We start from the raw sequence: 13,819 nt of genomic DNA on the forward strand, positions 1-13,819 counted from the left end.
GACTTGGGGTCCCCAGTGGGGCCTTCCAGGAGCCCACCTGACCCTTCCTTTGCAGGGAATGTGAGGCTGCACCAGCAGCACTTGGCTGCAGGTACCATCAGTGTCTTCCAGGAGCTCACAAATCACCTCCAATTCCATGAGATTTGAGGGATTCCCAACATTTTGCCCATTCCTGGGCAGTGAGAGCCCACCTCCCTTTCCTAGGGGAGCTGCTGATCGTTTCAGAGTGCTCTGCTCAGAGACAGAGTTCATCCCACCAGGCTGATTCAATAACATCGACCTTATTAAACCACTCTGCCCTGCTCTGGCTCTATTTTTCCAGCCCTAACTGCATTACCATCCCTCTCACATCCGATCTTTCCGGGGAAGGCTGGAGCTGGAAAAGCACAAAGCCCTGCAGCTGTCTGGGCATCATCCATCTCCCCCTTCCCCCAGCACAACAGGTTCCTGAATGTGCTGCAGCTTCTCAGGTGTCTGAGGGACAAATAAAAGGTATCAACCCCTTCCACGGATGGATTTGTTTGCTGATTTTGTTCCCCAAATCCCTTTTTTCAGCTCTCTGAGAGCCGAGGTGTGGATGTGACCAGGAAATCTGAGCCCTGTGTCCATCAGGGCACAACCCCCCTGTTTCCCTGCAGCCTCCCAGTGTTAATTTCCCTTCAAAAGGAAGCAATTTGGGGTTATTTTTTAACCAATGCTGCACACGGGGGCTGTTGTGCTTTTTCACAAAGTGAACCACCCCGGCCGTCCTGGGCAGTGTGATCCCTGCTCCAGTCAGGATCTGAATCCTCAGGGGGTGTAAGTCACTGCCATGTGTCCACTGGACTTCTCCCTCTGGAAAATGGGGAGAAAATTGCTGTGATTCCCTTGGCTGCAGCCATTCATTGCGGGATATTTGTGAATATGAGTATATATAATAATAGGGAAATAACAGAGAATAACAGGGAATAACAGGGAATAACAGGGAATAACGGAATAACAGAATAACAGGGAATTTGGGTGACCTGTGCTGACACACACCCCCAACACAGCAAGAACAGCCAGGATATAGAATTCCCAAAATCCCAGAATGGTTTGGGCTGGAAGGGACCTTGAAGAACATCTCATTCCACCCCCCATGCTATGGGCAGATATTCTTGATTTTGGTTTAAAACAGGACAGCAGAGATGTTGGGGGGCTGGAGAGCCCCATGAACACCCCAGTGAAGAGGTTGTAGGGGATGATGCTGAGTCACTGCCCCTGGACCTGTGACTCAGGGTCTGGGGCAAATTTGGGTGCCTCACACAGGGTAAAAGTGTCCTTCTCCATCAGGGCCGTGCCCCTAAACACCCCACAGAGCCCCGTGGTGTCGGTGCTTAGCTCAGGGACCTGTTATCAGCCAGCTCTCACACAGCTCTGACGTGGGAATCGATAAAAATTCTCCTTCGGTGCTTTTTGGTCTCTGGCAGCGCATGAGCAAAGGCAGCCAAAGCCCAGCAGCTTGTCCTTGGTGCCCTCCTCCTCCTCCTCCTCCTCCTCCTCCTCTCCTCTCCTCTTCTTCACTTCCTCCTCTTCTCCTCCTCTACTTCTCCTCTCTCCTTTTTCTTTCTCCTCCTCTCCTCCTCCTCCTCTTTTTTCCTGCTCCTCTCCTCCTCCTGCTCCTCTCCTCCTCCTTCTCTCTTCCTCCTCCTTTTCCTCCTCCTCATCCTCCTCCTCTCTTCCTTCTCTCCTCCTACTCCTCTCCTCCTCTCTCCTATTTCTTCCTCCTCCTCTCCTCCTTTCCTCCTCCTCCTCGACCTCCAGCCCCGCAGCAGGGGTGGGATTTATCCGGAGGGTGTGATTTATAGGACAGGTGTGATTTATGGGGCTGCTGCTACACTCGGAGGGGCTCTGCAGCCTTGGAGAGCTCCCTGCTCCTGCGTGGCTTCCTTCGAGTCCCTTATTCCCGAGGTTTTGGATGTTTCTGGGATCAGGCAATGGGAACAAGAGGTGTTTTTTCTGCTGCCAGCCTCTCCTTCCTTCTGGCTGGGCTTGGGGGCAGCAGACCCCATCCTTAGGGAGCTCGAGGCCACATGGGTCCCTCTCAGGATGCCACAGGAAAGGGAGGTGTGGGATTTTGGGGGATAATTGGTCCACAAGTGTTTCCCAACTGGTCTCCACGTCTGGGTGGAGATTGCCATTGCCCTCCCTGAGCTGCTGCTGTCATGGGGATGAAGAATAAACCCATCTCAGAGCATTTTGGGGGGATGTGGGGCAGGGACAGGATCCTGGCACCAAGTGGGTTGGTGGTGGAGCCAGCATGGAGCATCCCAGTGCCATCCAGAGGGGATGAGTGGCCCAGGCTGGGGTTTCTGGGAGTTCCACAGTATGAAAATCCATCCCCATCATCATCATGTCCCCTGAGCACTGCTGGCCAGCCCCGTCCCCAGGGTTGGATTTCCTTCTCCATTCCACAATTTCGGGATTTTTGCCAAGCTCCAGAGCAACACCAGAGCACATCCATAGAGTGGGAGTCCTCCAGTGTGTCCAGTGTGTCTCAGGGATGCCCCAGGCCTCATTTCCCTAAAAAAACCTGCCAGACCAGCTTCACCTCCCCCTCAGAGAGGGAACACTGATGGGCTGGGAGCCAATTTCCCGAACGGTTGGGGAGGGAAAAGCTGGGGCTGGGGTGATAACGGGATGGGTCAGTGCCAGGGCTGGGCTGATGCTGCAGCACTCGGTGCTGCTGGGTGTGGGGCTGTCCCTTTGGAATCACACAGGGTGCTGGGGACAGTTTTCCTCCCCTCCTTCACTGGGAGACGTGCAGGGCACTGGGTGCCAGCACAGGGTGAGTTCCCACAGCTCCACTTCCCATCAAGTGGCTTCCCCCAAAAGGGTCTGAAGAGCAGCTGTGAATAATTGACGGTGGAATTTGGGGATTTTTTTGGTTTTTTTCCCCTCCAGTAAATCATTCCCAAATAGATGTTTCACACTATCTGGCCAGAGAAATGTCAGATCCATCAGATGAATTATTTGGGATTTCTGGTGTTTCTTCTTGCTGACTAACAGTGGATAAACGATTCAGGGTGTTACTTCTGACACCCCAGAGTCACCAGCCCCAGGGGTGGTGATTGAGTGTTGCCTGACATTTGGATTTTCTTTGAGCCTCATCTCCGTGGGAGAAATTCAGCCTTCCAGCCTGGACTTGGTATTTGTAAAGGAAGAAGAATAGGAGGCCTTCTGGAGGTGGAGAAAAGCCAGAACGGGAGTGGCAAAGGCTCAAAAAATCTGATGGACAATAGAAAGTGGTTTAATATGTTGCATATTGTGGGAGAAGAGGGGGTGTGGGAGATGTTTGAGCCTTTGGGCTGGATGGAGGCCATGGTCCAACATCCCTGAGGGTTCTGGAGATGTCTGAAAGATGCATGTGGACAGCAGCACCTGAGAGGGACAAATTCCTGCATCCCTGTGCAGCATTTACCATGGGAAGTCACAAGGTGAGGATGATGAGCAGTCCCAAAACCATCAGTCAGGGACAGAGGAAGATCAGCAATGGAGGAATTCCTGGGCATGGCTTTGGGAGACACTCAGGCACCAGGCAAGGAGGTGCAGGGAGATTTTGCAGCTCTGGGAATGAATCAGCTTTTAGGAGAATTTACCTGGGATTTATCCAAATTCTCCATCACATGGATTCAAGTGTTCAGCTAACAACTCCCTTTGGCTCAAAGTGATGTTTTAGGATGCTCTAGAACCTGCCAGCCCTTCCAGAAGGACACAGAATTCAAGGACACTCCTGACACTGGAGACAACCAGAAAATGATTTGAGGGGACAAGCAGAAAATTATTTGAGGCACGTTGCTTCCTGTGTGGACCAAAGCAAGAGTCACACTCAGTGGAGGTCACTCCTGGCAGCTGGAAACATCAGAAGAACACAGAAAAAGGCTGAAAGATAAATGACAGCACAGGAATTAATGTCAGCAGGAAACCAGTGCCTGACACACAGAGAACCAGCAGAGTGCTGTGTTATAAAGAGCTGATTGCAGAGGAGAAAACCTCCCAGCCTGAGGCTTCAAGAGCTTAATTAACCCAAATACCTGGGCAAGAAGGTGAAGAGGGGACAGAGAAGGGCCCTGCAGGGAGGTTTGTCCTGCAGCACGAGCCTGGCAGGCTCCAGTGCACCGTGGCTGATTTTAGGAATTAGAGGCAGGAAAATGAGAGGGGAATTTGTAGCTGTAGGGCCTCGAAACCTCAGCTTGACTTGCCAAGGAGGAGGCACCTCAATGCAGCTTCGTGCCTCTTATCTCAGTGTAGCTGTCTTTTACAGCCTAGGATTTGTTCCAGGTGCTGCCAGGAGAAGCTGTGGATGCCCTGGAAGTGTTCCAGGCCAGGCTGGACAGGCTAGGAGTGACCTGGTCTATGGAAGGTGTCCCTGCCCATGGCAGGGATTATTTTTAAGGTCCTTTCCAACCCAAATTATTCCAGGATTCTATTCTATGATTTTGTAACCTTTGGGCATGAAGGACCAGTGTTGAATCTTGGTCCCTGCCTTCATCCCATATGGCCTCGGCCATCAGGAAAAGGACATGGACAAGGGATGGAAGGACAGGACACAGGGAATGACCTCTCACTGCCACATGGCAGGGAGAGATGGGATATTGGGAAGGAATTCCTCCCTGTGAGGGTGGTGAGGTCCTGGCACAGGGTGCCCAGAGCAGCTGTGACTGCCCCTGGATCCCTGGAAGTTTCCAAGGCCAGGTTGGACACTGGGGCTTGGAGCAACCAAATCACAACCACAACCTAGCAAGGTGAAACCTCCTCATCTCCTGTGCCTCTTCAAGATCCTCATCACAAATATCCTTCATCCCTTCATTACAGGAATAGTGGATTCACTCCATGCATGTCCCAGGTGGTGGCACATTTCTGGGACACGAAGCCACAACAGCATCATTGCTCTGCGTTTACATCCAGAAAAATAGGAGAGCCACATCATGTGGATGTTTCTGAAATGACAAAATCAGGGAAGAACAAATGTGGCCAGGAATAAACAAGGAAGCAGAGTAACCCTGCATGTTTCCTTTGCCAGGAGCATGACCTTGTCCCCCTGCTGGGAAATGGTCATTTATGAAAAGGGAGCCTTGGCTGCATCCAAAAGACGCTTGGAGGCGGAAGGGGATGACGAGGTGGGGGATTGGAATGAGGTGGTCTTTAAGGTCTCTTCCAACCCAAACTATTCTGCAATTCCATGACTTTGTGAAGGAAAGAGCTTGCAAACCCCATGTGAAGAGTGGTACCAATGGCAGTGGTTTGGAAGGGAAAATATGAGCTGGGAAATGTTGGAGACACAAAAAGTGGAGGGAATAACAAACATCTGCTCTGCATTTCTTCTTTTTGGTTGCTTTTTTTTTCCCCTGAAACTTTTATCTTTTTTAAGAAAGAAGCTGCAGAGAGGGAATGTCAAAACCCAGGTGAAGGAGAGAGGTGACAGGAGCCTGCTCACCACCAGCATATTGTGCTCAGAGCATTTGAGGAAACAGAGCCTTTATTTACACAGAGATTTGGGGAATTTCTCTGTCTCTGTGCATGGAGACAGGCCAGGCACTCGGTCCTGTTGCTCTCCCAGCTCCAGCCACCCCAGCAAAGGCACCCACATGTGCAGGGCAGGGTTCCATGGCTGGTCACCCTGGGAAGAGCCAGTCTGACCGGCTTGCCCAGAGCAGCCAAGCAGGAACACCAGCTGCTTTCAACAACTGCCCATAACACTTTAAAAACCAAAATAGAGGTCACGAGCTTAAAAAAAAAAAAAAAAGGGACAAAAATAATTGTGGACAGGGAAATTGTCACGCTGGTTTCCCAAGGATGCCCATGGAGCCATTTCGCTGGAAAAGTATCCTGGTTTCCACGGAGAAGGGGCAGGCGGGTTGGCAGGTCTGGTAGGTATCATCCCAATCCCAATGGAAGCAGCCCCGCGTTTCGGCACCTTATTTGGCTATGGCTGCTCGGAGGGAGCGAGGGCTTGCTGCAAACAGTGGGAAGAGCCCTGGGGATGCTTGGCTGGCTCTGACGCAAGAGCTGCCTGTGCCGGTGCATTTTTGACCTTGCTTTGCCTCTCAGCCGAGCACTGGAGCTCAGGGAGCCTCTCCCTCCGCATAGGAAAGGAGCCCACGGGATGGAGAGGGGCTTCCTCAGGGAAAAGGAAACTCCGCGAGTGGGTTTAGGAGCAGAAGGAGCCAGCAGCCTTTCCTCAGCGTGCAGCCAGCTGTACTAAAAGGTTACCAGCTCCGCGGGGCCGTATCCAATTGCATCAGCTGGGGAGCTCGTCCAACACGCCGGGCCGAGAGTAACCCTTTCTATTTATTGCCCTATTGTTTGAGGCTGGAGGAACACGGAGATACCATCTGGGAAAGCTTTGTTGTTACAGACCGGCTTTTGCCTGCACTCCAGAGTCACCCTCTAAATCACATTCAGGCTTCCACGTTTGGGGGGGATGGAATGGGGGTTCCTCTGACCAGGGATTGAGGCCCCAGGAGGGTTTGAGGGGGCAGGTCACCTGCTGCAGCGTCACCCAATTTCCCTCTGGCAGCATCAGCCACTTTAGCAAAAAACACTCGGATAAAACCTGGCTAAGTCTGCCCAGAGTGACCTCAGGAAAGGTTTTATTAGTATTAATAGTATTAAAGGTATATTAGCATTTATAAATATCTCCATTATAACAGCAGAGTGAAAAGTGGAGAAATCCTGTTAAGATCCTGTTAAAGAGGTTTTGTTGCCTGTATGGTGCCAAAGCAACCTGGTCCAGTGGAAGGTGTCCCTGTCCATGGCAGGGGGATGGAACTGGGTGGTCTTTAAGGTCCCTCCCAACCCAAAACCGTGCCATGATTCCATGCTCCTAAATCCCCCACCGCCATTCACCAGGAATGTGGGAATGGTGCTCATGGAGACAGCGCTGGGCTGCCTGGCAGAGCATCCCCGAGGCTGCCAGGGCGGGCACAGCTTTGCCAGGATGTGAATTCCCATCACCTGGCACGGGCCAGGATACATCCACAGCTCTGGATCTCAAACCACGGCCCCTTCCGCGCGCTGGATTTTCAGGAAGCGCGGTTGCTTGGCGGGATGTGTGTATCACTGGGTGGAGGAGCTACAGGAAGCGGATAATATTTTTTTTTTTTTTTGCTCCATTTGTGCCGGTTCAGACCCTTTCATTTAAAGACAGTTCCCATTTCCCATATTCACACAGACTATGAGGATGGAGGGAACCAGCCCATCTCCCAGCCTCAACGGGGGCACAGGCTACTACGCCAAGGTAGGGTTTTGCCGAACGGGAAGGATTTTTCCTATGAATTTGGGGCCATTTGTTTCATAAAACACCTCAAAGGGTGCAGAGTGGGCATGGCTGCCATGGAACCCACGGGTTTTTGGGACACCAAGGGTCTGCCAGACCTAATGGATGCTCTCCAGGCTGGCTCCCCGAATTTCCCCCTCTGGATGCCCTGGGATCAGTGGCCACGAGCCCAGCCGGGCAGGGCTGAGTAAAGCCGGGCACAGCGGGGCTGGGATGAGCTGAGCCGGCCTAAACCGAGGTCTGCTGGGGCCGGGCTGAGCTAAGCCAAGCTGGGCTGAGCCGGATAGAGCCAGCATGGGCAGACCCCAGCCAGGATGAACCGAATTGGGATGAGCCAGACAGAGCTGAGCCGGGATAACCGAGCCTGTGTTGAGCTGGGCCGAACCAGGACCATCCCAAGCCGGGCCGGACCGATCCCGGCCGGGCCGCCCCCCGGCGATTCCCGGATGTTGGAGCTGCCCCCACTTGCTCCGTCCTTCGCTTCCATAAAAGGCCAAGGGGCCCGGCAGCCACAGGCGCGTTTTTCCTTTAATTATTATCCCCCTCCTCCTCCTCCCTCCCTTCCCTCCCTCCCTCCGTCCCTCCGCCTCCCGCTCTGCCCGCCCGCGCCGCTGCTCCCGCGCGGCCCCTCAGGAGCGGCGGCAGCGCTGCGGCCCCGGCCCCGATCCCAATCCCGCCCCGCCGCGCCCCCAGCCCTGCCCCGGGGCACGGAGCGGGCACAGCCGGGCCCATCCCGACGCTGATCCCGCTCCCGCTCCGTGCCGGGGGCGCAGGAGGCCGGGGCCATGGCGCTGGACGGGATCCGCATGCCGGACGGCTGCTACGCCGACGGGACGTGGGAGCTGAGCGTCCATGTCACCGACCTGGGCCGCGACGTCACCCTGCGGGTCACCGGAGAGATCCACATCGGCGGCGTCATGCTGCGCCTCGTCGAGAAGCTCGGTGAGTGCCCCGGGACTCCCCGGCCAGCCCGGCATCCTCACAGTGCTCGGCACCCTGATCCAGTGTTGATTTAACTCCCAGCACCCAGCTCCAGTGCAGTGCCAGTGCTCAGCACCCTGTTCCAGTGCTGCTTTAACTCCCAGCACCCTGCCCAGTGCTCAGCTCCAGTGCAGTACCCAGTGCTCAGCACCCAGCTCCAGTGCTGCTTTAACTCCCAGCACCCAGCTCCAGTGCAGTACCCAGTGCTCAGCACCCAGCTCCAGTGCTGCTTTAACTCCCAGCACCCTGCTCCAGTGCAGTGCCCAGCTCTCAGCGCCCTGCTGTAGTATGGATTTAACTCCCAGCACCCTGCTCCAGTATTGCTTTAACTCCCAGCACCCTGCTCCAGTGCTGGTTTAACTCCCAGCACTCTGCTCCAGTGCAGTGCCCAGTGCTCAGCACTGCAGTTTAGCCCCCAGCACTCTGCTCCGGTATTGTGCTCCAGCTCCCAGCACCCTGACCCAGTACCCTGACCCAGTACCCTGCTTTAGCTCCCAGCACCCCTGCTCCAGTACGGTGCTCCAGCACCCTGCTCCAGGACTGTACTTTTGTCTCCCAGTACAGTGCTTTAGCTCCCAGCATCCCACCCCAGTACAGTGCCTGAGCACCCAGAGCTGTGCTCCAGCACCCAGCACCCTGCTCCAGTATTGGGGTTTAGCTCCCATCACCCTATCCCAGTACTGTGCTCCAGCACCATCTCCCAGTACTTTGGTTCCCAGCACTCTGCCCCAGGTCCCAGCATCCTGCCCTAGTACAGTTTTAGCTCCAGCACCCTCTCCCAGTACTGTGTTTTAGCTCCCAGCACCAGGAGCACCCCAGGTCCCCACACCCTGCCCTAGCCCCCCGTCCCAGCACCCTTCCAGGCTCCCTCTCTCACCTCCTCACCATCCAAACTTTACCACCCCGGGGCCTCAGCCCTATCCTCTGCTGCTTCCCACCCAGGATTTTACCGATTTAGGAACAGCTCCACATTCGGGTTAGGGCTGCGGGTTTGTGGGCGCTCCACAATTCCCAGCAAAACTCCATCCTCAAGTTCCGTGCGAGCACAGCGCTCAGGAGTGCCCGTGGGGCGATCAGTGGGGTGATGTGGGCGAGGGGACCTTGGGGACACGGTGGCTTTGGGTGCCCACCTGGACAAAGAGCCCGTTTGTCCGGGACGCGTGGGAACGCCGGGACATGGCCGGGGCTCGGTGCCGGCCCCGCCGAACCTCCTCCCCTCCTTGTCTCTTTATCGGCTCTTTATGGCTCGGCTGTGTTTATCCAGCGGTGCAGCCGGGGCTGATGGCTGTAATTGCTCAAATAAAATATTAATTGCGAGATCCCGCGCGTGCCTGCGGCTGTGGGAGTAGCGGAGCTGTCAGCTGCAGGTCCCGCTCCGCTGCGGAGCTTTTGGAAAACCCATCCTTCCCCCCCCCGCTTCGTGCTTCGGTTTTGATTTATTAATTATCTGGAGTCGCAGGAAGGAAGAGATGGGTATAAATACGCTGCGTTTCGAAAGGAAGCCAGCGCTCGCATCAAAGGGTCTCGTGCTGGAGGTCGCCTGAACTCCCCAAAACTTGATTTTATTCTGTATTTTTGGTTTTTTTAATAACGCTGGAGGTGCAGAAAGTTTTGTTGAAGTGGAGCGCTCCGTGGCTGGGGAAAAAAAACCACAAACCAGCTTTCTAGAGGTGCTAAAAAATCCCCCCGTGAGTGAAGGAGCGATGCTCCGGAGATGCCGGAGCGGATCCAGGGCCGAAGCGTGTGTGGAGAGGAAAGCCAGGCATGTGCACGGGGCCGGAGCCCAGCGAGGACCTAAATTAGCTCCTGACGTAATCCATCCCCCCCGAAATGTTTGCCCGGATCCTCTCCACTTGTTAAATTAGGGATTGTATGAGAGGGAAGGAATGCGGCGGCCGTGGGGAAGAGGGGATGGAGCTCCCCGGGGGGCTCAGCCCCAGTGCCTCCCTTCAGATCAGATCACATCCATGGATATCTCCGCCTGTTGCCTTCCCTTTCCCCTTGGCTTTGGTCACCCAGCCAAGCTATACGTATTTAGTTCCTTTTAATCTTGCTGCGTGTCAGCTCTTCCAGCCCTCTCATTATTTTTATGGCTCTTCTTTGAGCTCCTGCCAGTTGAGCGGGGTCGGGTTTAGCAGAGCGGGGTGGGACAAGGCTCGTTCCTCATCCTCCCGTGCTCCTCAATGCCTCCCTTCATCCAGCCTCGATTCATTTTGCAATTTTTCCACATTGAAACCCTTCCCCTGCATTTTTAACCTTTTCCTCCTTGTCATTCTTCTGTTTAATTCCTTACTTTAAAAACTCTTAGCGTTAAAAAAAATTATTCTTCTCCTGCCAAGCAGATTTTCTGCTGTGAGTTTTAAGGAAATTTCCTAAAAATAAAGTTTCCTTGCAGTTCTGTGTTTCCCTGTGGGATCCCCCATGGGCTTTTCCACTGCTGGGGGAGGAAAGAAGGCGGGTCAGTGCCTTGGGCTGGGGTTTGCCTGCTCCATCCTTTGGGACAAATCTTGCAGGCTTTGGAAAGATTTCTGTGGCCTGCCTGGAGTTTCAGGGACATTTAGGACATCAGTGGGAATCTGCAGCAGATCAGCCACACTGTGGTTGTAGTGTGCTGGCAGGAGCATCAGTGAACAGAGGGGAAAAATCACCTTCCCTCCTCCCAGCAGCAATGAGAGCTTGGAAAAGGGAAAAATCTTGATTTACATCAGCATTTCTTGATGCTTGCAGGAAAAAGAGTGCAGTAAATATCCTATTGGGATGAAGCAGGAGTCCAGCAGAGTCTCTCCTCCTAAACTTCAGGGCTGCAGGTATCCATAAATCCCATGGACCCGGTCCCTGCCTGCACAGAGCGGCTGCAGTCGGGCTCCTTGGGAACAGGCAATTAAAATCCGTGGCTGCTGCAGGCAGGGCTTGGAGGAAGCCCAAGCAGCAGATCGGGATTCTGGTAACTCAAGTGAATTGCAATGACCTGTTGGCTCCCCTGTTATTCATCACCCGCTGGATTAAGCCACTCCGTTAATTGAGCTGTGCCAAGTTCTTGGCAAAGTCGTCCCTGAAAAATAAGCAAAAAAAAAAAAAAAAAACTGCTGAGGTTTTAAGAGCAGCAGTATTTAGTTGTTCAGTGAGGGCTGGGGTCTGTAGTGGAAACTCCTGGTGCTCTCTCAGGGTTTTTTAGGAATTTTGCCACTATTGACTTACAAACAAAAAAAAATAAAGCGAGGTTTAAAATCACTGGGTGCAGAGGAAGGAAGGAAGTGAACGCAGGTTATTGTTGTTGTCAACTTGTTTTAAACACATGGAATTAAAAAAATCCTGCATTTTTTGAAACATGCTTGGGAGGAGCTCTGTGGGATTGATGGAATTCTGTGGGATATATGGAGGATGCTCTGTCTGGTCGTGGGAATAAAGGAATAGCTGACAGAAACGGGGCAGGGGGGACAAATGGTGTCTGGCAGAGGCACAGCCTAAGACAGATGACCTAAATGTGCACTGAGCAGATTCAGAAAGTCTGTGGATAGAAGTTTTGTGATGGAAATGTGGATTTCTCTCTGGGATTCTTTTACAGGCAGGGTATGGGTGGCATGCAGCTCCAGCTCCTGGGGCTGGAGCATCTTTTTGGGCTTGTACCTGAGGAAAATAGATAAATGAGTGAAAGAAATGAATTATAGATGTCCTTCTGGACCAAAAGAGGTTAAGGATGGGTAGTGTGGTGACATCCCTATTTTAGTGACCTGGGATGGGCAGGAGAGCTGACATGGATAAATGTCAGAGCCAACCCTCTGCCCTCAGACAGGCTGACAATGGCAGGCAGTGTTGACATCTCCTGAAGCCTTGGGGTTTTTTGTGAATTGGAGCTGGGATAAGGGTTTGTGTCACCGGTTTAACCTCCATTGTTCCTTTTGGCAGCCCCTCCATTATCTCCTTTGTGTCACCTGGGAGAGGGTGGGATGTCACCTGAGGACTGGCACAGGAGTTGTCCCATGCAGTTTTGATTGTAGCACTTTAAGCTCTTTTTAAAAGTGGTTTCAGCCTGCAAATGTGTCTGGGATTCGTGTCTGGGATTCACCCCAGGGGCTCTTTTCACCATCAAATAGACTTTGCTGTGTTATCTTCCAAAGATTTCAGCTCTATTCCTTGCAAGATCAATTCTAAATATTAGTGTTGTTCTGCCTGTGAAGTCTCCTCTCCTTAATGGACCCCTGAAAGGTTTATGAATAAAACACCAACAAAGTGCAGCGTCATTGATTTGCTCAGGTTTGTGTTTGAGGTTTTGCAGTGCTTGTAAACACTCCAGGCCCTCGTGAGACCGGCTGGGGAAATTCTTTGCCTTGCAACTGGAATGAACTCTTGGAAACAGCTTAAGGCTATGGGGGAGAGATGCAGAGTCCTTGTCCCAGCCCATTGCTGTTGTAAACACGAGGCAGGAGGAGGCTGCAGGGCTTGTCTTGTAGGTGCCTTGTCCCTTGTGCTGGAATGAGGCATCTCCATCTGGGGACTCCAGCACAGAAAGGACATGGAGCTGCTGCAGCAAATCCAGAGAGGACACGGAGATGCTCCAAGGGATGGAGCCAGGCTGGGAGAGCTGGGAATGTTCACCTGGAGAAGGGAAGGATCCAGGGAGAGCTCAGAGCCCCTTGCAGAGCCTAAAGGGGCTCCAGGAGAGCTGGAGAGGGACTGGGGACAAGGGATGGAGGGACAGGACACAGGGAATGGCTTCCACTGCCAGAGGGCAGGGATGGATGGGATATTGGGAAAAAATTCTTCTCCATGAGGGGCTGGCCCAGGTTGCCTAGAGAAGCTGTGGTTGTCCCTGGATCCCTGGAAGTGTTCCAGACCAGGTTGGACAGAGCTTGGAGCAGCCTGGGATAGTGGAAGGTGTCCCCTCCCATGACATGAGATGAGCTTTAATGTCCCTTCCAGCCCAAACCAATCTGGGATTCCCTGATTGTAGCCACACGTCCCAGAATTTGCTGTCTGAGCACATCACTGCTTGGTGCCAGACATGAGCTCAGGGTGTTTCTCCAGTCTGTGCCCACAATGTCACCTGGGCACCTTCACCTGGGACATCCACAAGTGCTCATTTTCCATCAGTTGCTCCTGAGATAAGGATTTTTTCCTTCAAAACCAGCACTGGTCACTCCTCAGTGCTGCTTTCCAAGTGCATGATGGCCATGAGAGCACCCTGAGTGCCACTCAATCCTCAGGGACCTGTTTGTGTTTCCTCTGGGGCTGGGTGCTCAGAGCTTGGCCCAAAATCGTGTCACACATGGGGGTGGTGTTTGCTGTGGTTTGGGCAGGCACTGATCCCGCTCCAGATTTCCCTGGAAAATTTCTTCCCAAGCTTTTCAACAGCAAAACCTGCCCAGCTGGTGGGAGGGTGAGCACAGAGGGGGATCTGGCACCTGCTGAGCACCAAATCCTGCTCCAGATCCGGGCAGGATTTTGGGCTGAGTTGGAATTGGTACCTGGATTTTGCAGTTGGAATTGGTGCCCTGCTGGATGCTCCCACTTCAGCAGCATCCTCAAGGAGACCAGCAGAGC

The 13,819-nt window shown here is 53.4% G+C and overlaps 1 protein-coding gene across 6 annotated transcripts in view; it reads left to right on the forward strand.

Moving 5' to 3' along the window:
• Window positions 1-7,153: 7,153 nt before the first annotated feature.
• The window catches only part of FERMT2 (FERM domain containing kindlin 2), a 49,556-nt gene continuing 42,890 nt past the window's right edge, over window positions 7,154-13,819 (forward strand). For 4 of the 6 annotated variants that reach the window (XM_088166450.1, XM_088166451.1, XM_088166452.1 and 1 more), the window contains exons 1-2: window positions 7,154-7,258; window positions 8,071-8,239. In XM_088166450.1, the coding sequence (XP_088022576.1) occupies window positions 7,196-7,258; window positions 8,071-8,239 (232 nt within the window). In that variant the 5' untranslated portion in view covers window positions 7,154-7,195. Of the gene's footprint in view, window positions 7,259-7,894; window positions 8,240-13,819 lie in introns of those variants that run through there. The other 2 variants (XM_088166454.1, XM_088166455.1) reach the window with 1 other exon arrangement.

This window comes from Sturnus vulgaris, chromosome 6, assembly GCF_052056855.1.
Source record: "Sturnus vulgaris isolate bStuVul1 chromosome 6, bStuVul1.hap1, whole genome shotgun sequence".
Taxonomy (NCBI): domain Eukaryota; kingdom Metazoa; phylum Chordata; class Aves; order Passeriformes; family Sturnidae; genus Sturnus; species Sturnus vulgaris.